General features: G+C 38.9%; 1 protein-coding gene across 18 annotated transcripts in view; it reads right to left on the reverse strand.

The window, feature by feature from the left end:
* ERC2 (ELKS/RAB6-interacting/CAST family member 2) overlaps positions 1-25,507 on the reverse strand; it is a 974,891-nt gene that overhangs the window by 455,632 nt on the left and 493,752 nt on the right. The window contains exon 15 of one of the 18 annotated variants that reach the window (XM_074032509.1): positions 24,449-24,518. The exons of the other annotated variants lie outside the window; for them this stretch is intronic. Coding sequence (XP_073888610.1) covers positions 24,464-24,518 — 55 coding nt within the window. The 3' untranslated portion in view covers positions 24,449-24,463. Of the gene's footprint in view, positions 1-24,448; positions 24,519-25,507 lie in introns of those variants that run through there. 18 annotated transcript variants of the gene reach the window in all.

Genomic DNA, 25,507 nt, shown 5'->3' on the forward strand with positions numbered 1-25,507 from the left:
TGTGAATTCTTAAAATTATTTAGGAATGTGCATGTAAGGATTTGCATAAATTAAGTTTGCTCTCTTACATCTGTTTTCAGAAAGGCATTTTCTATTAAAAAAATTCAATTTCATAAAGCGATTGTCAGTTCCTTATCAATGAAATGATACCCAGTCAAAAAAAAAAAAGGCACAAAAAACCTGGACTGATTCTTCACATTGACTTCTACCAGATCTAACTCCTACCATCCAAGTCTTATCTCATCCTCCTCCCCCAAGCCACACTGGCCTTCCATTTTTGCACCCTGACATGCCAAGTCCTACTGTCCTCAGGGCGGTAGGTGATGATGAATACTGAGTATTATTAGCTGGTGGTAACAATGACAACCTAGAGTTCTCATCCCTAGAAAGATAATTTTCAAAATTAAACTGGAAATCTAAGAGGCTGAGGTCAAAAAAGAAAAAAAAGCCTGAGTAACTCTTTCTGAATTTAATTTGTATTCAACAGATGATTTTTAAAATCTACATAGTTCACAGCAGACTGATGGTTTATTCTCATTTATGCCACTGAGAAAGCCTTTCCAAAGTCTGGAATAGTGGTCAGCAATCTTTTTCTGTAAGTGGCCAGATAGTAAATATCTTAGACTTCACAGGTTATATGGCCTCTGTCAAAACTACTCAACTTTGCCTCTACTTTCTCATGCAGTGCAAAAATAGCCACAGAAAATATATACACTAATATATACACTAACCATATATACACTAATATATACACTGTGTTGCAATAAAACTTTATTTGCAAGAACAAGTAGCAGGGTCAGATTTGGCCTGTTGGCCAGAATTTGCTGAACACTGGTCTAGAACATGAGACAATAATCATCATAGCAGCAAATGCTCATATTACTTACTCCATGACATCACATGATGTGCTCTAGGCATTTTACATATATTAACTTACTTAATTCTTGCAAAGGCCTTACTAGGTAGGTCTTATTTGTTTGTTCCTTTTACAGATGAGGGAATTGTCAAAAGTTACAGAGCTAGTGAATATCAGAGCCAGGAGTCTCAATCATTCTGACTTCAGAGACTATCTCCAACTCTTAACCTGTGTGCTATGGCAACCAACTTTGCAGAATGTTGCAGAGTTCCTTCCTACCACTCCCACTTTCCCTTCCCCAAAGCAACCCTACAAAGCTCTATGGAGCACAAATGGGAACTCTCAGGATACTGTGTCTGTTCTATAGTTCAGCTACTTCAAGACACACCACTCCAAACTTCATAGGATGTCCCTGGCCAGTAGCTTGGTTGACTATTAGAGAACAAGATACAGATGAAGTCATAATTTGGGAACATTAGCTTTCCACCAGAAGGGCTTCAGGATGGAAGGTGAGAGCTCAGCAACTTAAATGCCACGGGGCAGCAACAGTTACTGAAATGAGGACTCAGCTATGAAGCAGAACACAAAACCAACAAGGGAACCCTGCAATTTCCCTGTTAATTTCCATTCTCTGAACCCATTAATCTCAAAGTGATCACCTTTTGAAAAAATTACAAGGTTTTATGGATGGATAAAGCCCTACAAGCAGAAATTTGTATTGTATTTCACATTCTGGAACATAAGTGTATCATAATAAGTCTGATTCTTCTTCCTGTACAAACAGATTAAATCTGAGACAAAGAGTTTGGAGATAACAAAATAAGAGAAGATAAAAACAGAAGCTCAACAAAACATTCCCTTTCTGTAAGAGAAGGACAAAAGGGCAAGGACAATACAGATACCAGGTAACGGATCTGAGGACAGAGCTTCAGGACCAAAGGGGCAGACCCAAGACAGGGCAGGACATAAGATGAAAACTCCTGCCCTCTTCCCACCTCATATCTCCTCTTTGCACATCATTTACCTCTTTTCAAATTAAAAAATGGAATCTGAACACTTTAAAAACAAAACATTCGTTTAATTACCACAATTCCATGGAGTACTGTATCATTCTAAAAGCCTACGACTCCACTGTTAGACACAGGCACATTAGGGCCAATTTGGTAGGGTGTCAGCTGTATTTACAGTTTGGAGCAATATAAAAACATATGGAAACTGTGAAAATTGACCCCCTGGGGGCTAACGCTGGAGGAAACCAACATTCCACAGTCTGGCCAGAGGTTGAGGGCGATTTGCCCAGACAATATACAGCCAAGGCAGCCTATGAGCACAAGGGGCACTTCGTGTATGCAAGACCTATTTTTATTGCATCCAATCTGAAGTTGGGCTGCAGTGGTCCAGACATAAAATAAAATGGAGGTATAAGAAGATAAAATCTTATATGATGATTTTCCAAATTAGAGTATGGAAGTAATGTGTTGGAGTTTATATTATTTGCTATCAGAAATCCATTTTAAAACATTGTTAAATAATGAAAGCATCCCCCATTTTGAAATGTTGAATTATGTATCAGATCCTGTGCTAAACACTGTAAAACTAAAATCTCAGTTAAATGAAACAACATCCTTACATGGAGGGTACTTTATCCCCATTTTATAGATGAAGAAGCAGAGGCTTAGAAAGGTTATATAATATGCCCAATATCATATAGTTAAAAAGTTAGGGATGCAGAATTTGAACCATTGTTTTGATGATGTCAAAGATCATGGCATCTATTATGCTATACAAAAATAATAAAATACTGTTGTACATTATTGAGGCCTTTGCCACAAAAGAGAATGGAACATACTAACTAGGCCTACATATTCCCTTTTGGAAGTTACAATCTCTTTTTTTTTTTCTATGAGGTAGGCAAAGCACCAGCTGTAATAAAGCAAGTTATACACTCTTTAGGATCTGAGGTGTGGCTTATTGGACCAACCCAAAAATAATTTAGACCAGCACTGAATTAGATTTCTATTGGTGCATAACAAATTCCTACAAACTTAGCAGCCTAAAACAACATTTATTTATTATCTCACAGCCTCTGTGGGTCAGAAGTCCAGGCACAGCTTAGCTGGTTCCTCTGTTCATGGTCTTACCAGGCTGAAATCAGGGTGTCAGCCAGACTGCAGTTCTCATCTTCAGGCTTAACTGGGGAATAATGTGCTTCCGAGCTCATTCAGGTTGTTGGCAGGATTCCTTTCCTTGCAGCTCTGTGCCTGAGGTTCCCAGCTTTTAACTGGCTATTAGCTAGAAACTGGAGGCTTCTCTCAGGTCTGAAAGGCCACCCAAAGTTCCTTGCCATGTGGCCTTCTACCTAAGCAGTTCAAAACATGCCTGTTTGATTCTTTGAGGCTAGCAGGAGAATCTCTCTCCAGTCTGCTGAGAGGAAGTCTCATATAACATAACATAATCATGGCAATGGTACTCCATCACCTTTGCCATATGATATACCCTATTCACGGGAATGACATCCATAGCCTTTGCCATATTCTATCAGCTAGATGCAAGTCACAAGACCTGCCCACACTCAAGTAGAGGAAATCATACAAGGGTGTGAAAACCAGGGGGTGGAGATCATCATGGGACCATGTCAGAATCCTGTCTCTCATATGCAATATCCAATAGACCTTTCTGCAATTATGGAAATCTTCTACTTCTACGCTATCCAGTAGACTACCCATGAGCCACATGTGGCTACTGGACACTTAAAATGCAGCCCATGCAACTGTAAAAGTGATTTTTAAATATTATTTAATTTTAACTAATTTAAATTTAAGTAGTCTCATGTGGCTAATGGCTACCCTATTGGACAGCACAGATTTGAACATTAACCAATGCCCATATTATATGTTAGTTATTTTTTAAAACTTCTTAAACCTTTGTTTTATTTTTGTGTTTGTGTTCTTCCTTCTAAATGTTTCATAATCTTTTTACTGACCATTTCAAACAGTTCTTAGGGACTATTCACATTAGTATCTACCTAACAGACTTCATTTTTCCATTGTCCCAAACTTCTTCCAAACTATTTTCATTAATGCAACTTAAGGCATCTGGAAGGCTTAACTTATGGTCAATGAGGGGTTATGGTAATTTATGCATCCTTACACTTTCCCAAGTATTTATCCCCATGACAACACACTACAAAAATAAATGGCTGATCTTTCCACTCTTCTTCTCGTAACTCAAACCTTTTCTCTTAGTCTAATGTGAATGAGTAAAACAGAATCAGTGGTGGGTGGTAGATGAAGCAAAAATCAATGAAGGATAAGAAAGTGGCAGAATTATCGGCAAAGAGGGCGTAAACCACTTCCCCATGATTAAATGAGAAGACAGAACAAACCACTTCCCCACACAATTGCCTCGACACAACCACTTCCACAATCCACTGCTAAAATGCCACCTGTTTCAGTTTCACTTGATGACATATTTTTCCTAACCCGGTGGTTTCCAAATAGCATTCTACCAGTACTAGCTCTAGGGTATGTTAATAACATTACCAAAAATAAAAACAAAACCAAAAAACAACGGGCTAGGGTCAAATAAGTCTTGAGAGCCCATGTGCAGATTCCTGACCCCTGGAACATAGGCCTTCCCTCTTCTTGACCAAGCCTATTTCCTCAATGTACATAATCCTCCACACTACAGTCATTATAGGATCTTTATCTAGTGGGATTCACGAAAATCCTGGGAACCCACAGTTTTTCATGCCCTTTCTAGTTTCCACCTGGATAGCAATGTTTCTAGAGCTCCCAGGGGCAGGGGGGCCAAACATTTAGGAATGTTACCCCATCTAAAATCCACAGAGCAGCCACTAGGATCTCCAATTCAGGTGCATAAGCACATATGCCATAGAATGTAGCATTTGATCAGCATCTCTTTGGACTAGGCAATGCTCATGTTGTATACACACCTCATTTAATCCTCATGACAATCTTATGACATAGATATTGCATAGACCAGAAAAATGAGGAAGAGCAGGAAAGCAACGTGCTTAGAGGGCTCATCCAGCTAGAGGGAGGCAGTGCTGGGGCTTCACACCAATCTATTAGACTCCAAAATTCATGTCATTTTCCTAACTGAATACCTCTGATTTACCATACTTGCTAATTCCCTTTTATCAGAGTTAACCAGGATAATCCTACTACTAAAAAGAAAAAACTCATTGTGCAGCTGTAAGACTGTTTATCGAAAGCTACATGACTCCCACCCACCATGGGCTGTTCCAAGTGCTTTCTCTCCTTCTCACCACAGAAAACTCAGTAAATACCCATTTTTTTCACATCAGAGGATAAACACACACACACAATCACACGCATACATATATATTTATATTTATTTCACACACACATATCCTTAAACAGTGCTTGTGAGGGCATCTCTCTTTTACACGTAGGCTTTGTCTTCTGTATAACACAGACATTGCAAAGACTAAAAACTATCTGATACTCCTTGAAAACAGACAGGAGTAAGCTTACTCTAATATTCTTCATACAGCATCTAAGGAAATTGTTTATCAGTGAATAGCTGAGGTTTGAGAAATAACTAAAGTTTTTGAAAATTCCTATGGGATAATGTATGGATAACTATTAAACATAGCTGTAGCATAATTTAGAAATGAGAAATAATTTAAAGTCATATTGTATAGATGGATTTCTCTATACTACTAGGTAGTAAGTCAAATTTTTTAAGAAAAACACCAATACTAATTAGATGAATATGAAAAATATTTCATTAAGATTCAAACTAAAGCAGAAAAAAAGGAATTGATTTTCAAAAAGTAGGTGTTTTGTTGATAGTAGGGTCTCAACCTCATATTTCTTAGCCCATGCAGTGATTCTGATTACTATTAGGCCCTATTTCTGGTATAAATCCTAAATTATTTCTTGTTGTACCTTATAAAATCAGAATTCTTCCTTCAAAGAAGAAATTTACAAGAAAAACTTGCCCCTTTCCCACTGAAGAAACTGAAAACCCCTATAAAATCAACATCTTCAAAGCCCAACCCATGAAGAAAGCAATATTTTGCCAGGCGCGGTGGCTCAAGCCTGTAATCCCAGCACTTTGGGAGGCCGAGGCGGGCGGATCACAAGGTCAGGAGATCGAGACCACAGTGAAACCCTGTCTCTACTAAAAATACAAAAAATTAGCCGGGCGCGGTGGCGGGCGCCTGTAGTCCTAGCTACTCAGGAGGCTGAGGCAGGAGAATGGCGTGAACTGAGGAGGCGGAGCTTGCAGTGAGCCGAGATCGCGCCACTGCACTCCAGCCTGGGCAACAGCGTGAGACTCCGTCTCAAAAAAAAAAAAAAAAAAGAAAGCAATATTTTATCTGTTATGGTTTAAATGTGTCCCCCAAAGTTCATGAGTTGGAAACTTGATCCCCTATGCAGCAATGCTGAAAGGTGGGGGCCAAATGGGAGGTGTTTGGGTCATGGGGGCACCGTCCTTATGAATGGATTAATGCTGTTGTCCTGGGAGTGGGTTCCTTATGAAAGGACAAGTTCAGCCCTCTCTCACTGTCTCTGTTGTACTCTCTTGCCCTGTCTTGCCTTTCTGCCTTTCACCATGGGCTGAAGCAGCAAGAAGGCCCTCACCAGATGCCAGCTTCCTGATCTTGGACTTTTCATCCTACAGAACTGTGAGAAGTAAACTTCCGTTCAGTATAAATTACCCAGTCTGTGGTATATATAGCACCACAAAACAGACACTATTCAAAAATAGACTGTCAAATTCTTAATAACTTTTTGTTTCATAGTGAACTCAAATCTGCTTTTCTTATATTTTTAATTATTTGATTTTCTATTTTTTTCTTTTATAACATAGCATTTTAATATGAATCTTCTAGAAAATCAGCATATTGGTTTACATTCCAAATGCAGAAGTCAAATGACAAGGAACAGTAGTTTCCCTGGCTGTTGGTGTTTATTTTCTATGTTGCTGCTTGAAGGAAACTAATTAAAAGAAAACTCCCGGCAACACCTGAAAACATGATGATTCAGAAAAAGAATCATAGTTTTCTCACCGAACAAACTGTTGGGAGTAGAATATTTATGATATAGATTTAGAAATCTCTATGAACTGAAGGCATTTCCTGGGCAATTAATCAAGGGGAACTTTTACATAAAAACACATCTCGATTGAGCTATTTGCGTAACAGCCCACAGGCTGCAATGACTAATTATAAGTCTCAGACCTGTGCAGTTTGCTGAAATGCTTTTCTTCAGGCCATTAAAAACACCATGACAACGTACAAATTCAGCAAGAATAAACTAACAATGGGAAGTTACAATTACAGAAAGGAATTATTCAAAGTATGTGACCTTTGCACAAAAATGATACACGTTTATTTGATACTACAGACTCTCCTCTATTTCCCCCCTTTGATAGGTCTGTGTAATTCTCACTAACAATAATGAGAGATATGTGCTAAAAATGAATAGCTGCTAACTCCAGCCATCTGTGCATTCCTGGTACAAATAAAATTGAATGTCATCACTACCCTATTGGATTTCTCAGTAATGCTCTTTGCTGATAAGAACTTTAAAAAAATACCAGTGGCTTTTTTTCTTTTTCTAACTCATAAAAAACATGCCCATTCCCTTTGCTACATAAAGGGGTCTATTCTACTCTGAATCCAGGCAGCCACTGAGAGGTGAGGGTGAGATAAATCCTTGCTTATCAAGATAACTGTTTCCCCACTCAGTATAAATGGAGACAAAGTATACCCAGACTCGAAAGATTAAAATGGCCAAATTCTTAGCAGGTTAACTCATTACTTTTCATCCTTCTCTTGCCAGCCCTGAAAGCTAAGTAGCTGTCTTAACAGCCTGCAGCAATCACTTCCAAACAACTCTCCTGCCCTACAGGAGAAATGTAAAGGTAAAATGGACTTAATTCATTTTTCCTTTATGAATTACTGGCTGTCAAAAATTGAGAAAGGTCCCAAGCTTTAATGGATACTTTTGGAAAGAGAGATCATGTGCTATAGAACCCAAGATGGTATGCTGGAGAGCCAGAAAAGCTGGAAGACTGGAAAGTCGCTGGTCAGGAATTTTATACACACACACACACACACACACACACACACACACACACACACATCCTCACCATTGTATACACATGAAGAGAGAAGCCAGTATGACCATCTCCAGTCCCAGCCAAGTGTCTCTGCAGTGACAACTGAGGAACACATCGCATCACAGGGCCACACAGTTCTACCTTCATTTCCCTAAGCAGCCAGTTGACCAGCAGTAAGCCAACCTTTGCAAGGGCACCTCCACACATCCTTCTCAGGGTTGAGTGTTAAATCCTCCTTCCGAAAACCCAAGGATCTAATAATCAGGTGAATCGCTTCTTCCTCTAGAGCCACACAGAAGGCTGTGTGGGATCTTCTCTTAGGTTTGATCATTAGATCTAGTTTTATATGACATACGATGACAGAACTGCTAAGAATATTTATTAGCTTGGCTAACAACTAAAGAAAAAAATGGTAATCACAGCTCTCTGGAGAGGCTTTTTAAATTTCATTTTATGGCACTATAAAATGAGGCCATACCCTGAGCATTTAAATGGGTAAATTATTTGGTTGGAAGTAGCTCAAATTTTGAAGTTCAGTCACACTGGTAGACATAAAAACTAAGTGAATATTCAAGGTAAGAGTCCATTTCAAAGGTAGCTAAGACATTACCAAAAGAGAGGAAACATTTATTTCATATAAATGGCCGCATGTGTGTTGCAGGAGCATATATGTTTGGGGTCAAGGTTATGCTTTATTTTAAAGTTTTGACAAACTGTCCCTAGCAGTACCTCATTGAACCATCAAAAAAGCAGTGCCAATATAAAGCTGTCAACTAGTAATTTATTCATAAACAACATATCTAATTATAATAGTACAAATCACAAATCATAATTTTACTTACTTTCTCTAAGAGCAAAATTTTTAAAACTATTCCCATTATGACTTATTAAAAAGATTAAATATGTATTGAACAGGATTTTAAAAGGACATATCAAATACTAACAATGACTAATTAGCAATATTACTAATTATTATAGTAATACAGGTAATAAAATTACTAATATACAAGAAAAACCAAGAGTCATATATTTAATAAGGGTCTAGTATCTAGAATATATAAATACCACAACTCAACAATAAAAAGACAAATAACCTAATTAAACATGGGCACAGAATCTGAATAGACATTTCTCCAAATAAGATATACAAATGGCCAATCAGACCATGAAAAGATCTTCAATCTCACTAGTCATTAGAAAAATGTAAATCAAAACCACAATGAGATACCACTTTACACCCGATAGGATTGTTATAGTCAAAAAGAAAAATAAGAAGTAGTGCTGGTGAGAATGTGGAGAATTTAGAACAATTATTTATTGCTAGTGGGAATGTAAAATGGCACAGTCACTTTGGAAAACAATTTGGCAGTTCCTCAACAAGCTAAACATAGTTACCATGGGACACAGCAATTCTACTTGCAGATATACAGCCACGAGAAGTGAAAACATATATTCAAGCAACAACTTGCGCATGAATGTCCATAGCAATATTTTTCATATCAGCTAAAAACTGGAAACAACCTAAAAGTCAATCAACTGACGAATAGATAAACAAAATGTGGTATACCCACATAATGGAATATTATCAGTAAAAAGGAATGAGATAGTGATACATGCTATAATGTGGATGAAACTCAAATACATTATGCAAAGTAAAAGAAGCCAGTCACACAAAAACACATAATATATAATCCCAATTAAACAAAAGGTCTCAAATACTCGAATACTGAGAAAATATTATAGATTAGTGGTTACCAGGGGCTGGGGAAAAGAGGGAATAAATGAGGGAGCAGAGAGTGACTGCTAATGGGTATGGGGTTTATTTCTGGGGTGATTAAATTTTAATTCTAGAATTAGAGGGTGGTGATGGTTGCACAACCTTGTGAATATACTAACAATCCCTTAATTATACACTTTAAAAGGGTGAATTTTATGGTATGTGAATATATCTTAATTAAAAAATTACAAATGCTAGTAATAAAAAATTAAATGGTACAAAAAGGTTTATAAAAAGAAAACTTATATTGCCCCTCCATCTTCCCCAATAAACCACTCTCACTGTTAAGGGTTTTCTGTCAATCTTTCTAGAAATTTTTTAGGCATAATGCAAGCATAGACACATCTCCTTTAAAAATACAGTGGACAATACTATACATTTTATAATATGTCTTGGACATCTTTCCATGTCAGTAACATATAGATTGGGCATAAAGAAGGGGGCTGGAGAGAGACAATGGAGCTGAAAGAAGGAATGCCAGACAGGAACTGAAATCACTCTCTGAGTGGTGGAGGTGCAAGGATCTGTACCTTCCTCAAATTTTCAAATGTCTGTTGAACAATCCTGGATATCCTGAATACATCTCAATATATTAAAATTAAAATCTCAACTGTTGCCTCCTCATAATCAAAATCACCCTCATTTTCTGTACTCTTTATCTTCATCAAAACCACCCAAGATTGGGAGTCAAAGAGGAGTGAGTCTTCCATATTCCCAGCACATCACACACAATAGATCACTGTGCTCTACCATTTTAATTTAAAATATCTACCAAAATAGTTATCTCCCCTTAATTCTTATTGATACTAGCTCAGCTCATACCTTTGCTTTCATTGTCCAGACACTGAAATAGCTCCCATTTGGCTTCCCTGATGCCAATCAATGTACCTATCATTCCATCCATCCTTCCATCCATCCATCCATCTAGTCATCCAACAAATATTTATGAAACATGAGCCATGGGTCAGGCATTGAGAACACAAAAACAAAGAGGTTATCATCTTTATCATTAGACCATTCAAAGTTTAGTGAAAGGGAGAAACATGGAGTTGGTAAATGATAACAAAATGCTTTTTATTTGTGATTTTCTTAAAATTTTACTTTAAGTTCTGGGATACACATGCAGAACGTGCAGGTTTGTTACATAGGTACACATGTGCCGCGGTGGTTTCCTGAACCTATCAACCCATCATCTAGGTTTTAAGCCCAACGTACATTAGATATTTGTCCTAATGCTCTCCTTTTCCTTGCCCCCAACCTCCCAACAGGCCACGGTGTGTGATGTTCCCCTCCCTGTGCCCATGTGTTCTCAGTGTTCAATTCCCACTTATGAGTGAGAATACGTGGTGTTTGGTTTTCTGTTCCTGCGTTAGTTTGCTGAGAATGATGGTTTCCAGCTTCATCCATGCCCCTGCAAAGGACATGAATTCATTGTTTTTTATAGCTGCATAGTATTCCATGGTGTATATGTGCCACATTTTCTTTATCCAATCTATCACTGATGGGCATCTGGGTTGGTTCCAAGTCTTTGCTATTGTAAATAGTGCTGCAGTAAACATATGTGTGCATGTGTCTTTATAGTAGACCGGGTGGAACTATTGTCTTTTGAGAGAAATCAGGGAGCTACATTAAATTTGAACCTCAAAGATGTATAGAGGTTTGCAGGTATATAGACGGAAAGGGTCATTTAGGCAATAGGAAAAGTATGCTCCAATATAGAGAGATAGGAATGGTCTGTCAAGTGCAGACAATGAGAAAACATTGGGTGAAGGCAAACACTGAATGGGGAATGAGGGGTTGGAGCAACATTGTATGTACATAGAGTTTAAGATGACTTGAAAGCAACTTAGGGCCAGATGGTGAAGAGCTTATAAAGCCAGGAGGTGGAGTTGGATACTCTGCCTAACATGTGAGGAGGAGGCAACAGGGGCTTTCAGGCACAGGGTGTTTGTTGCCTCATTGATTTTATCTGGAGTATAAGACAGAGACTGGGACAGATTGTGACTCTCTGGAGGCTACTGCAATTGGCCAAATTACCAAATGGGACAGCAGCATTGAGAGTGGGGAAACAAAAGGAAAGAAATGGAATCTGTTGGATTAGATATAGTGAGGGATGAGCAACAGGCCATTTAGAGTTTTCTACCTTAGATAAGCAGGTGAATGTTGTGCCACTTTCCACACCTAAGTGCCAAATATATAGAGCAGTGGGAGGATGGGTGAAATAAGTGGTGATGAGTCCAATTTTGGTTGTATGGGAAGTAACAGGTAGACGTCTTTCTGTAACACAATCCTATCTCCCACTGCCTTCAGAATAAGTTTTTTAAAATTGTTTTTATGATGGCATGTAAGGAAATATTCATGTGTGCCTGTTCCCACATGCCCATCGCTCCTGAGATAACCTAGGTTCAAATCCAGTGACCTCGAGCAGATTACCAATAACCTCACTAACCTCAGTTTACTCATATGCCCTTTGCAAATCACACTAACCTTCCAGGGTTGTCGGGATTAGAAAAATTCTTGCACATCAGTGTTTTGCACAGACACTGGCCCATGAAAACTGCTTAACAAATGAGAGCGCAGTTTTCCAAGAAAGGCACTTAGAATTATCTTCCCCCAAAATTACATTAAAAATACAGAGTTAATATCGGGTTTTAGAAAGGTCTTGTGTGTTTTTAAACTTTACAAAACTTAGTTGATCGTATGATAAAAACAGCCTACAAATAGCATTTAAAATGCAGGGAAGTTTAGTTAGTCACTCTACCCAAACATTTTAATTTTAGAAAACTATATAAAAGTAAGATGTCTATGAGAGATGAGAAGATAAACCAAACAAACCAAAAAACACAACAAGGAAAGAAATCCCACTCTCTCCAGCAGCTGGGAGAACTGAGAAGCCAGCACAGATCCTTTCTATCAGGCATACCGACAAAGTCATCACAGCTTAAAAGTTTAAAGTTTAAAAGTTTAAGGAAAAAAATAAAAAACACCTAAGCTCTGTAGGAGGAAGACCCTACATCTTGATGGCATGATACCTACCCTCTGACCTGACATAACGATGAGGAAGGAATGATTCCACAGTGTGATTACTAGCCGGACAGAGGCTAATACGTGGTTTGAGTTCTCAGCCCTTGTCTTTGTTATGTGCTGCCAGCACTCCCACTTGTATCAGACAAGATCAAGGCAGATACAGATACTGTGCTGCAGAGAAGTCCATCTCTCCTTCGGAGAGTTGTTTTCCAAAAGGAAAACCATCATATATCAAAACAAAGGCCTTCATTTCTTTTCGGCTTTGATGCTGCTGCGGTTCTCTAATCACACTGTGTGGGGCCATGAAGAACTGTCCCAAAAAATGATTCCTGGAACAAGCAGAAAACCCCTCCTGGAAATACATCTTTTCTCTTGGCTGCTTCCCCAGAATTCCCCGCCGGGAACCATCTTAAGCAGGCAGAAGGATGGATGACCGAGGTCTTCCCCCATCTCCGCCGTCCATGATCCTTGAAGCACATCCAGAGCTGACTGTCTCCAGTCTACAAAGCCACTGCCTCCATGGAGGCCCACTCACCAGGCCCACTCAAACTCACTTCAAAAACAGGAATTTCACATTCTGGCTCAAGAGAGGGCAAAGACTCGGACCAGCAGCTCAAAAAAGCTGCTAGAACTGCCAACACAAACAGCTTCTCAACTTCCATTATAAGAGGTTTTCATCAATGCCTGGAATCCTTTGTATTATAGAAATAGCTTTCCACCCCAAAAGAAGCACATTAAAAAGTGGTCCCTATGGTCCCAGGAGTGCCTGAGCCAAATCAATTTATACTAGCACGAAAAGCCTTACTTTGGAATCAGACACAGTGTTTAAGATTCTGGCTCTGGAACCGAAATGGCTGAGTTTGAATCCTGGCTCCACTACTTAATAGTTGTATAAGAGTGGACAAGTTACTTAACTTCCCTGAGCCTTGGTTTCCTGATCTCAAAAATGGGACTGAGTAATAGCACCTACTATCTTGGAGTTGCTATAAAACAAAACAAAACAAAATAAAAACAAATAAACAAAAAAACATAAATTAAACCTTGCAGAAGGCATAGGACCAGAGCTAAGAGCAAACAGGTACTCAACAAAACCTGTTCTTATTTCTGCTGCAATGATAGCAACAGCAATAACTGCAAGCTACTTAGGCAAAGTTTCTTCCACCATGCTTTTATTTTCTTCCTGCTCTCTTAGTAGCTTTTTTGTTTATTTGTTTCTCCTGTCTTGCTGGCTCTTGTGGAAACACGGCCTTGTTCTTCTGGAAACAAGGAGGACAGAGATACAGGCTGAAGATTTGGGTGCTTTTGTCTTTTAAAAATTTTCATTAATTATCCCTACGTCCCCTAAACCTGTTTCTTCTTATTCGTCATTATTGCTTCTAGCTTGGGCTACTGCCTATCCCTCCAGCACAAAGATGGTTCAGGATTAATCCTCCCAGAAGATACTCCTCGTTATGTTCATCCCAGGCTCAAAAAGTTCAAAATCTTTCATCTCAGCACTCAAGGCTTTCCTCTGTCTGGACTGGCCCTTTCTGCCCCTCTTTCCCCTACTGCAGAGCCTAAGCTACAGACAGTCCCGTTTCTTCTGAGCGTGCCTTCTATCTTCCCACCTCTCTTGCCATTGCTTAGGCTCTCCATCTAGTTCTACATCTGGTAAAATCTTTTCCATTTTTCTAGTCCAGTACAGATACCACCAATTCATAGAAATTTTCCAACTCTTCGCTCCTCTGAATGTCCATGACATTCATATAGAATTTGTCACCCTGCACCATGGGTAATGCCTCTTTGCCAAATTTCAGAATTTCATTCCAATCTGCCTACTGGGCAGGGTTACCTAGCGATCCCAAAGCATCTAAAACACAGCCTGGCCAACATCTCTTTGTTCTTAACTCTGGCCACATTTTCCACACTTGTTCCTACATCCTGCCACAGTTAGCCAGGGATCTCGATTATACAGGTGGGTCTCACGGAAACCAAGGAAACCTGAGAAATTAGCTTTCCCAAGAGGAAAAAGAAGAAAATTATATTCCTTCTGGGTCTCACAGAGAAGAGCACGGAAAACCCATCCTGGGTCCAAGGTGACTCCGGACCCAGGGTTGTTCTATTGTCTCATGAAGCAAAAGCTGGCTCACCTTTCACCCCCTGTTGACTTGGTTCCCCTCCATCACTGCCTTGATGACTCACATTCCACTCCAAATGCCTTTTTTACAGCTTCAAATTACTCATAATTTCTACCGCCTTATAACTCCATTTCTTCACAACTCACATTGTTTCTTCTATAAGTGTTTATTAAGTGTCTACTATTTTTGCAGGTACTGGTTGGATAATACAGGTCCTTTCTAGATCAAAGTTCTACTCTAGACTGAAAGACGGACATTGAACAAGCAAGTAAGAGTGTGTCCTATTTTAAAGTGGGAAACTACGTGAACTTAGGCAAACTTAACCTGGGCCCATCTAACTCCAGTGAAGAGCAAATGATGAAAGTGACATTGAAACTTCACTTGGCCTAGGAAAAAAAATAAAGTTATATCCATGCTTCATATCTTACACTAAGATAAATTCCAGATGGTTCAAAGACTTAAATGCAGAAAATCAGAACATAAAAATACTAAGAGACTGTGCCCCGGGAAAATTCATCCATTGAAATCCTAACCTCCAAAGTGATGGTATGAGGAGGTGGGGCCTTTTGGGAGGCGACTAGGAATGGGATGAGTGCCTTTATAAAAGAAGTCAAAGGGAGCCTATTTACCCCTTTCACCTTGTTCTCACACAGCAAAAAGGTTCTGTCCATGAGCCAGAAAGCAGGCACTCTCCAGACACTGAATCTGTTGGTACCTTTGATCTTGAACTTTCCACTCTCCAGAACTGTGAAAAATACATTTCCGTTGTTTAGAAGCTCTCCAGTCTATATTTTGTTATAGTTGCCTGAACAGACTAAGACACAAATCATGAAATTACTAAAAGAAATCACAGGACAATTGTTCTTATAGTCTTGTAGCGTGGAAGGGGTTTCTAAGTATGATACAAAATTCAGAAGACATAAAAGAGATGACTGAATACATCTGACTATGTAAAATAATTTTGTAAAAAAAATCTGCATAACAAAAACCACCATTAGCCAAATCAAAAGAAAAGTGACAAATGGTCAGGGGGAGCATTTAAAGCTCAGATCAAAGACAAATATCATTTTCCTAATATATAAAAATCTTTTACAAATTATATAAGAAAAAGACCAGTAAAAGAATACGACAAATTATAAACACATTTAAACATGTCCATTTTCACTTGTAATAAAATAAAAGCAAATCAAAACTGCACTTAAATATCATTTTCCACCTCCCATATTAACAAAGACAAAGTTTGAAAAGCGCATGGCACTGGCAATGCCTCTGTCAGGAATGCCTCTATGGAAAAAGAGGCATTCCTACACATTGTTGATGGGTCTGTAAATGGTTTAGCCTCTGTAGAGGACAAGTGGTAAAATCTAGAAAAATTATAAGCATATTACCCTAGCAATTCCACATTTAGGAATTTATCGTACAGATATATTCACATACATTTGAAATTAAGTCTATTCAAAGTGATTAATTCTAGCAGACTGCATGAGAGGAAAAGACTAGAAACAACCTAAAAGTCCTTCAAGAGGAGACAGACACAATTAAATAGTATGCAGAGGTGAAAAAGAGTAGAAAGCCTTTAGGTATGGATATGGGAAGATCTCCAAAATAGTTTGCTAAGAAAAAAAAGCCAAGGTGTAGAAAAGTGTGAATTACATTATACCACTTGCATAGATATCATGTTATAAATACTATGGATCTGCTTCTGTCTCTCACGATGCTGCTTCTGGGTGTAGTGCTAGTTACATCCCAGTGCCTGATACAGAGCAGACATACCATCACTATTTGATGAAAGCAAGTAAGTTAATGAATAAAGGAGATAAATGTATAAGGAACACCCTTAAATACTTAGCCCATCCTCTAAACTCAATATCAGATCTTTTTATACTTGAATACAGAAAGGCAGTAGCTGAATCCTGGATCTCTAGTTCCAGGAAAATCTAACATAAGTCCCTATATAGGACAAATAAGGATTGCATGAATTACTTCACATATTTATATATAAAGATTACTTTTCAATAAGCATAAGTTGATTTTTCTATGCTCACTTATTCATATCCCTGGGGTCGGGGGAAGCATGCAGCAGGATGCTGTTTTCAACCTTTTCCTCAAAAATCTCTCAATGGCTTGGGAGAAAATGTCTAAAGTCTTTATTCTGGCAACTCAGATTTTTACAACTAGAAAAGCAATGGAGGCAGCCAGCTTCTCTCTTGTATCAACTCCCTACTCTCACCTGTTACTCTTGGCACAAAAATCTTCGTCACATACATAATCACTACCACTTACTGAGCGTCTCCTATGTGCCTGGACTGTGCTCCACGCTCAGTGTGCATCTCGACCACATGCCCATGAGAGGTAAGCTATAATATAATTGTCTCCACTTTACAGATACAGAGATCGGCTTAAAGACAGGAAGTACTGTGTCCCAAGTGCTATAGCAATGGTGATGCTGTTTCTCAGGAGCTGGTCTATTTAATTTTCTACACTGAATGTTCTAACAATAGATAACATCTTGAATAACTTGGACTGTGAATGACATATTAATATAAACTAATAATAGGTCTGTGAGAGACAACTCACATGAAATCCTAGAACAGTGCTTCTTTATCTGCTTAGGAATCCCTAAAAAGCCCCTGCTTTGCGTATTTAGGTGGCAGAAGAGCACCCACACTCAGCAAGGCGATAGGACACCTATCTGGCAATTACCCAGTGAGTGTTTCTCACCAAGGCCCATTCATTGCAGGTTATCAGAAGATTCTTCAGTTATTCATTATTATAACCAACTCATTCTCTCCACGGTAATTATCTGTGAGCAACATATCATGCTGTCCTTGGAACCATCAAACTGACATATGATTAAATAGCAGAGGGTTCTGCAGTTAAATTTAAAACCACTCTCTTACACTTCAACTCACACATCACATCAAGATCTCTGCAGCCACAGGAATATTCCAGTTGACCAACACCAATGGCTGGTGAGAGACTATTTTGTTACTTCATGGTCCCATGTGAGACAGGTGGTAGTTATGTTCTCAAAACTTGAAAAAGGGATTTTTTCCCAGGACCTAAAGTAAAAAATTGCCAAGCAATTCTATGTATGAAATCCTGCATTCATCCCAGGTTAAAATGTCTCAAGAGTTGCTAATATTCACCATTATGTCTTCAAAATTATGGTGGAATCTCACTAGAAATAGTACATTCCTTCAAAACACTGTGAGAATCACACACTTTACACCTTTCACTGAAAAAAGTTACTTGAAAGCATAAATTATTGTACATACAGCTCTGTATATGCCAGTAAGAGAGGTACTTATATTAACATGGCTACCAATCTACAAAAAAAGGTAGATGAGAAGGTCAATCTGCAAGCTGGAGTTAAAACATGAGTCTCACTGTTCTTGGACTGGAAAAGGAGCCACACCAGGAGTTTGAGATCAGTCTGAGCAACATAGTGAGACCCCACCTCTGCAAAAAAAAACCCATTTCAATTAGCTATGCATGGTGGTAGGCCTGTAGTTCGAGCTACTTGAGAGGCTGAGGAGGGAGCACCACTGGGCCAAGGAGTTCAAGGGTGCAGTGAGCCACAATCACAACACTGCACTCCCGTCTGGGAAACAGAGCAAGACCCTATCTCTCCTTTTTTTTTTTTTTTTTTTTTTTTTTTAAGGAACCATAGAGGCTCTTCAAGGGAAAATGTGTTCCCATCCCCAAACCCAGTCTACAATTTCTAAAACTAAAGTTCTGATGCAAAAATAATTCTACAGAACCCACTATGTTTGCAGGAACTGTAAATTAGAAAAAAAAAAAAAAAAGCTTTTTTTCTATCCCCAATAAAATAGTTGTACCCAAAGTAAAATCAGCCAATTTCTGGGTTCTATTCTATTTTTCACATTTAATTAGCTTAATATTACTCTGAATCTAGAGTAAAATGAGAGAGCAGCAAATACTAAAATCATCAAAATCCTCCACAAAAATAAAATGTCGAAAGCATTTGTTATACATAACAACAATGTATTTTCCTCAGACAAACATACACGGTGCCCACTCATTTTTAAACAGGTTCCCCCAAAATGCAGACTTCACAAAAATGTGACACTACACACTGTGGAAATTCCAAGCACCTTCACCCAATATGGAAGAAAGTCCAGTCACAGGATGGTTGGGTTTCTCTACAACCTGAGCTAGTATTGTGCATAATGAAGTGAGAGAATTCACATTTCATAAGAAAAGCCATATAAAGGAAGTAAGATATTATTTTTCTAGAAAGTGATTTATAATAATACTAAGAAACTATTTTTTTTAAATTCCTTCCCCTTCTCAGCATTTACAGAAAAAGCTAACATATCTTGAGAGATTTACTATTTGCTGATATTCATCCATATGGTAGTACCAACCAACAGCCAAGAGGATGAGAGAAACAGGGAAAAGAAAAGGTTTTAGAAAAAAGAAAAAGTGCAGTTGAATGATTAACTCTTACCAACTTGGTATCTCTTATTCAAGGTCATGACTTATAAGGCCTACCTGGGGCCATCCTTCAATTTTGCTGCTGTTGTTTCTCCAGGGAATCTCAGACACACACTGAACTATAAAACGTTTCAACTACAGTGCCAATTGTGTTCCTTCAGTCTTCACCATTCTAGAGGGTATAGATAGAGTGCCAGAACAGCAACTCAAGCAAAAGCTAAAGAGAAAAACAACAAGCAGCATAAAGCACTAGTTCTATAAATCAAAGCTGGCTCAGCAAAACATTAGTCACGGCAAGTCCCACCAAGGCCAGGATGGGAAAGGTGTAAGCACCAATCCCTGGCTATGCCTCAAGGGTTCAAAACCATTTCTAAATATAGAACCCACTTTATGTTTGCAGGAGTTATAAATCAGGGAAAACAACTTTTTTCCATCCCCAATAAAATATTTGCACCCAAAGCAAAATCAGCCGATTTCTGGCTTTCTACCAGTTTTGCTTGGGCATAAAATTTTCTGACACTTCACCAGAAATGTCAGCATTAGTATAAGGGAGCTTTAAAGAAGGATATGATTTTCTGACCTGTGGATAACCCCTTCAACCCCAACAGGAAAAGGGGGGAAAAGCACACCTGAAACCTGGTTTTTCCAATTATTAGTATAAATGATACAAATTATTTTTCTTAGTGGCCAAATCCTTCCTTACAGGAAGTATTGGTCTTTGAATTTGGTGAGGGGAGGGATCATGTCTGTTTTGCTGCTATATCCTCAACACCCAGCCAGCACAGGCTCTCACTTGGAGAAGGATTTCTATGAATAGTCAAGGAAGAAGAGGAGGGAGGAGGGGGAAGAGAGGGAGAGAGAGGAAAAGAAGGAAGTAGGGAATGAAAGTGAGAGAAGTTCAGATGAAGATCTTTTTCCCTCTCCTTTTATTTGTCTTCATTTTTCTTGAACTTGCAAGCATCCAATTTGATAGAAAACCAATGATATCTTTTCTCAGTGCCTCATGTCTGAAGCCAGATAATGACGTCCAATGAAGACAACTCAGCTTCTGGAAAGAGCCCCAGCAACTCTCCGTGGAGACAAAGAAAAGAAAGGGTGGGGTGAGACAAACCCAGTGGGTGCTCCTTTATTCAACAGCATTCAAGAGCATAACCGCCGCCCCCCATGTGTGGCATAACACACTGCACAGAGTCCATATGGTCAGTGGGCTCAGGGAAGGCTTTGGTGGAAGAGGTAACTCCTGCCCTGGCTTTGGAGGGGCAGAATTTGTACAGGAAGAACCAGAGGCATGGAGAGGGCAGATAAATCTGAGAATGAAAGGAGAGGCTAACTGCACAGCTGGCAGGACAGTTTTTCCCCAGAGTGCTTCATGGAATATATTCGATGAACACCATATTCAGAAAACCGAGGACTGAACAGACCTGCACAGGTCTCCTTACTGCAGACCTTCTCAGTGCTTTTACTATGCAACTGGAGCAGAAGTGGCAAAAGATCCCATTTGTAAATCAAAATGGATTGATTTAGGGGGTAAACAAACAAATGCCTTTGCTTACTAGCTGTATAAAGTTAGCAAAATGTTCAACTTTGATGAACATGTTTCCTCTTACCTAATATGGAAAAAAAAATGATAGTCCCAACCTCAGTTGTTATGAGAAGTGAACATTAAAAAGAACACTAAAAAAAGTGATTAATTCAGTGCTGGCACTTAGTTAACACCAAATGTATTACTGTTGCTGCTTCTGCTCCTGTTGTTTCTATTACTATTATCATCAAGCTATGTCATGAATATAAAAAATGTAACACAGCATTTCTTAAATGGTTTGGTCAATTTTTCATCAGGTATTTTTTGGAATTGCTGGGCCAGCACACAGTGCCTAGCCTATTACACAGTAGGCACTCACTATGGAGGGAATGGGGCAAAAAAGTGCCCCTAGCAAAGAACAAATTGCAGGACACTAAAGGGATGCTCTGGGAAAGGTGTTTTTCATTATTTCTTTGGGCAACAGGCCTCTGAGGTCTGGGAGGAGTGACTTCATCTTTTGCTAGAAGAATAAGGGATTGAAAACACAGTGTTCAGCTTTAGGGAAACATCGCAAAGAGTTTATTTTGGTACAAGTGTTTGAAGTGACTCTATAATAATGAGCTCACGCCTGCTGCCAGGCGCCAGCCATCAGCTTGAGCCTGCTTGTAGGGCAGTGCACACAGTCCATCACCGACAGCCCCTTCATCAAACATGTGATGCCCACGTGCAGGCAGGATCCCAGAAGACTTGTTCCAAAGATGGCTCCCTCCTCTCAAAGAGAGGACACTGAGGCCCAAACAAGAAATCAGCTGACCTGGGATCCAAAGTGAGCTGAAGACTGAGAGGGCCCAGGAGAAGTCTATGTCTTCTGGTTTTACTTGGTTGATTCTCTGGCAGGACTTTGAACTGAATCCCGAAGGATACTTTTTATTTTTTTAGTCAATTGCTGCATACATTTTTGGAGATAACCTCATCTGTCATAAGTCACATGCTAATCTCACAAATAGTTACTAGAAATACAAAAGTTTCACGTAAACCCTCCCCCTGAGTACAATACAGAGATCCTGATAAACCTCTCCAGCTTCCCACTGGTTTGTGTATAAAGACATTCTTGACAGAAGTGGAGTTTACTGGAGTGGAGACCTGAACAGATTTGGAATGCGACACTTGTATTTTACCAAACCCAGTACTTACTATCTGTCCACCTGAATTTAAGCATAAGAGTCTACATAGAGTTTGAAGAGGAAATGAAGTCATCTGAAAAAGTAGTTGGAGGGAGAACTTCCCATGGAGTCCACAGCACACAGAAAAGTCTCAAGAGTTAGTGCAGTTTCCAAACTTCAGATTGGGAGGTGGCGATGTGCAGGGCAAACCACAAACTATGGTAAGAAAGACTAGACGCGATTTTTCTAAAATACATATGTGTATACACATACACACATACATATATATACATATATGCACACACACACGTATCTCAACTGCATGCCATATAAAGAAAGTACATAGTCAGAGATCCTGCATTCAGTTCAATTATTACATTTCATTTTATTTTATTTTAACTGGTAAACCTGGAAGTCATTGGGAATAAAGCACAGTTAATTCTAGAAACTTGTCAAAGTTGAAGAAAGCTTCCAGGACTCTAAAGACTTTTTTGTTTCCAAGAGGGCAGAGTTGCCCAATTCCTGCTACGCTAAAAATATAACCAGAGATGATTATTCACAATGATTGCACATTTTCTTCATCATGTTCATTTGAGGCAACAAGTTAAATGATATTGGAATGATATGAACCTTGATGTAACTCCTAAGTTCATCCAACTAGATTTGGCATGTACATTTTGCCACACCCTATCAACACACCCTGCCCCTTGTCCAGAGAATCACTGGACACCCATCACCCCTTCCAGCCCTATCTTCTGAGAGTCAGAGTTCATGTTCATTCACCATGAAATAGGAAGAAAAAAAAAAAAGCTACCACACAATAAAGTTCCTAGAGCATAAAAAACCACAGTAGAGTGTAGATAAAAAAAACTAAAGGCCCTGAAAGGAAACTTGAGGTGTGAGAACAAAAGGGATCCCTGGATCTCAAGTGCTTCAATATTGAGAGGTACAGGTTAGGGCAGCAAAGGGAAGGCAAAAGGAGGGGGATAAAGGTGGGCAAGGAGAAAAGCTTGAAGCTTCATTAAGTGAGTGGATCAAAAACTTGGAGAAAAGGTTTGGATGCATGTGTCCAAGCCTCCCCCATCCCACCCTACCTCATTGCCCATTATGATGTCTGTGTTTCTGCACATAGATGCACCAGATTTGTTCTGCTCCAGAAAGTAAATTAAGAGTCATTAGATTTGGGAATAAGAGCAGTTCTCTGGGGGCCATGCTCTTAATCTCTGATCAGATCTCTAGGGACTTTTGAGAATGAGGCTTTCCTGCAGCATGACGAAGTTCAGGCAGTTCTTGGGGGATACCCAGTGTGGTATGTGAGAGGGCAAAGAAGTATTCAAGGACTATGAGCCACCAGGATTGGAAGCCAGCAGTGGGACAAAATCAGTAGATGAGCAGGATGCCTTGTTTTGAAATAACTTGGTACTGTAGTCAATGGATTGGTCTGGTGGTTTGGGTGATGGGGCAGAATAAAGGGTTGCAGACCCTGTGTACAGAGAAGAAAATAATATCCCTTGCCTCTCAATAGAGCAACTATACTGACTACCACATTGATGTGATGCTTTCTTTTTTTGAAGTTTAGACAGCCTCAAATCCTAGAATGAGCATCCTTTATAGTAAACTCATTGATTGAATGATAAAGAAATCACTACATATTACTATGTTTTACTGGAAAGAGAAGTTATCCTTGATTTAAGCAAGAAGAAATTATTGGCTTGGGCCTCCTACATTGGAGGAATCAAGCCTGGGATGCGTTTTCAGACAAAATGCCCATTTCATTTCTTAATATTGAGGTACACACAGTCAACAATGAATCAAGTTTTACACTTGGTTCCATATGCTATGCCCTAGGTAATTAAAGTATGCCTTATGGCTAATAAAAATGAAGTTAGAAAGTTAAGACCGAAACAATGTCAGGAAATAACATGTGTGTACAATATGTTACTAACACATTGATAATTTTCAAAAGTGACTTTTTAAAAAGTATTATAAATCTTTCAGAACACAGTGATTTATTAAGCGAAAAGTCTGAACATTTTGCACTATTAAATTTAGCTTTTAAGTTGCTGTGTCACAGGCAGATCTTTTGTTCTCCTAGGTTAAATTTAGCATCCTGCATTTTGTTTTTATCCACAGCTCCATGTTGTATCATCCTGAAGTCAATTTTCTGAACTGCTCAGGAGAAAGGCACTGGGGAATTATCACGAAAATTTCTCTCATGGAATTTGTAATCCAGAAATAGAATTAAATAATCCAACAGTGACTTATTTCCATCGTCTTCCTTGCCTTTTCCCACCTATACATCCTTCTCATAAAATAAACCTTCCCAAGGCATGGAATGAAATGAGTGGGGGAAATGCAGTGGCCAGAGGAAAACCATTTCAGAAACGTGTTTGTTAAACAAGTACAAGCCATAAATTGAGCTTAGGAGGGAAAGGCAGTTAGAAGAAAAACTGAAATTACTGACCTGAGAGTCAAGCTGATTGGAGCAAGGGTGAAAGCAGCAATTTGGAGGATAAGCAGAAAGGAAAAGGGATAGCAAAAGAGAATAAAAGGAAGGAAATGCATTAGTTTTAAACATATAGCCAACAGATGTTACATCAGCAGGTTTATAACCAAACGAAGCAAACTTTTATCTTATATTACCCCCAAAAGCCCTGGGCACACACTGTAAGCTGTTGTATTAAATATCATACCAAAGAAACTGGTATCTGCTCTGATACGTATAATTACAGAAAGCACTGATGGGAACCAGAGGTGTGCTCCCACAGTACAATGACAGCATCAGCCCTTCTCTGGAGGAATATTTATAGAGAAAGTTCCTATCTGTGTGCATATAAAATTTTATTATTTAATAAACTGAAATGGAAACTACTAAGGTATTAGACCTGGGTAAGTGCTCATGTCAGAAAGATTTTTACTTGAACCAGTAAGTTGGATGGATACATCCTATGAGATATTTTTCCTTCATCCCTGAAAACCAAAAGGAGCTGAGCAATTTGGCTTTCGGTTCAACGATTTCCATTTTAGATGCTTACAGAGCACTGCACCTAGCAATGATCAAAGACCCCGTGAAGAGGGCTTTTGGTGGCGTGCCACCCACCTATCAGCTTCCCCAGCAAGGACAGAGTAACTTCCCAAGCTGAGAGTAATTTTTTTCAGTCAGAAAAATAAGTTCCAACTTCATTACTGAAAATATCAAGTTCTAATACTTTTTAATTTGTTTGTATAAAAATATCTAGCATGCCCTTCTCATTGGTTAAAACAATAATCTCTATTGTCAAGCAAAAAAATAAAATAAACAAAAAAACCATATTCATCTTCTACAGGAGCACATAGTGGACATTCATTTTGTTGATCTGTAAAATGTCCTTTGCAAAAACAAAGTGGATAAGCAAATACTTTTCCAGCTTTCTGCTCAATGGGGTCCCACCATTCCATACTATAAAAAAGTAGTTTTAGGTATTT

This window comes from Macaca fascicularis, chromosome 2 (genome assembly GCF_037993035.2).
Source record: "Macaca fascicularis isolate 582-1 chromosome 2, T2T-MFA8v1.1".
NCBI lineage: Eukaryota > Metazoa > Chordata > Mammalia > Primates > Cercopithecidae > Macaca > Macaca fascicularis.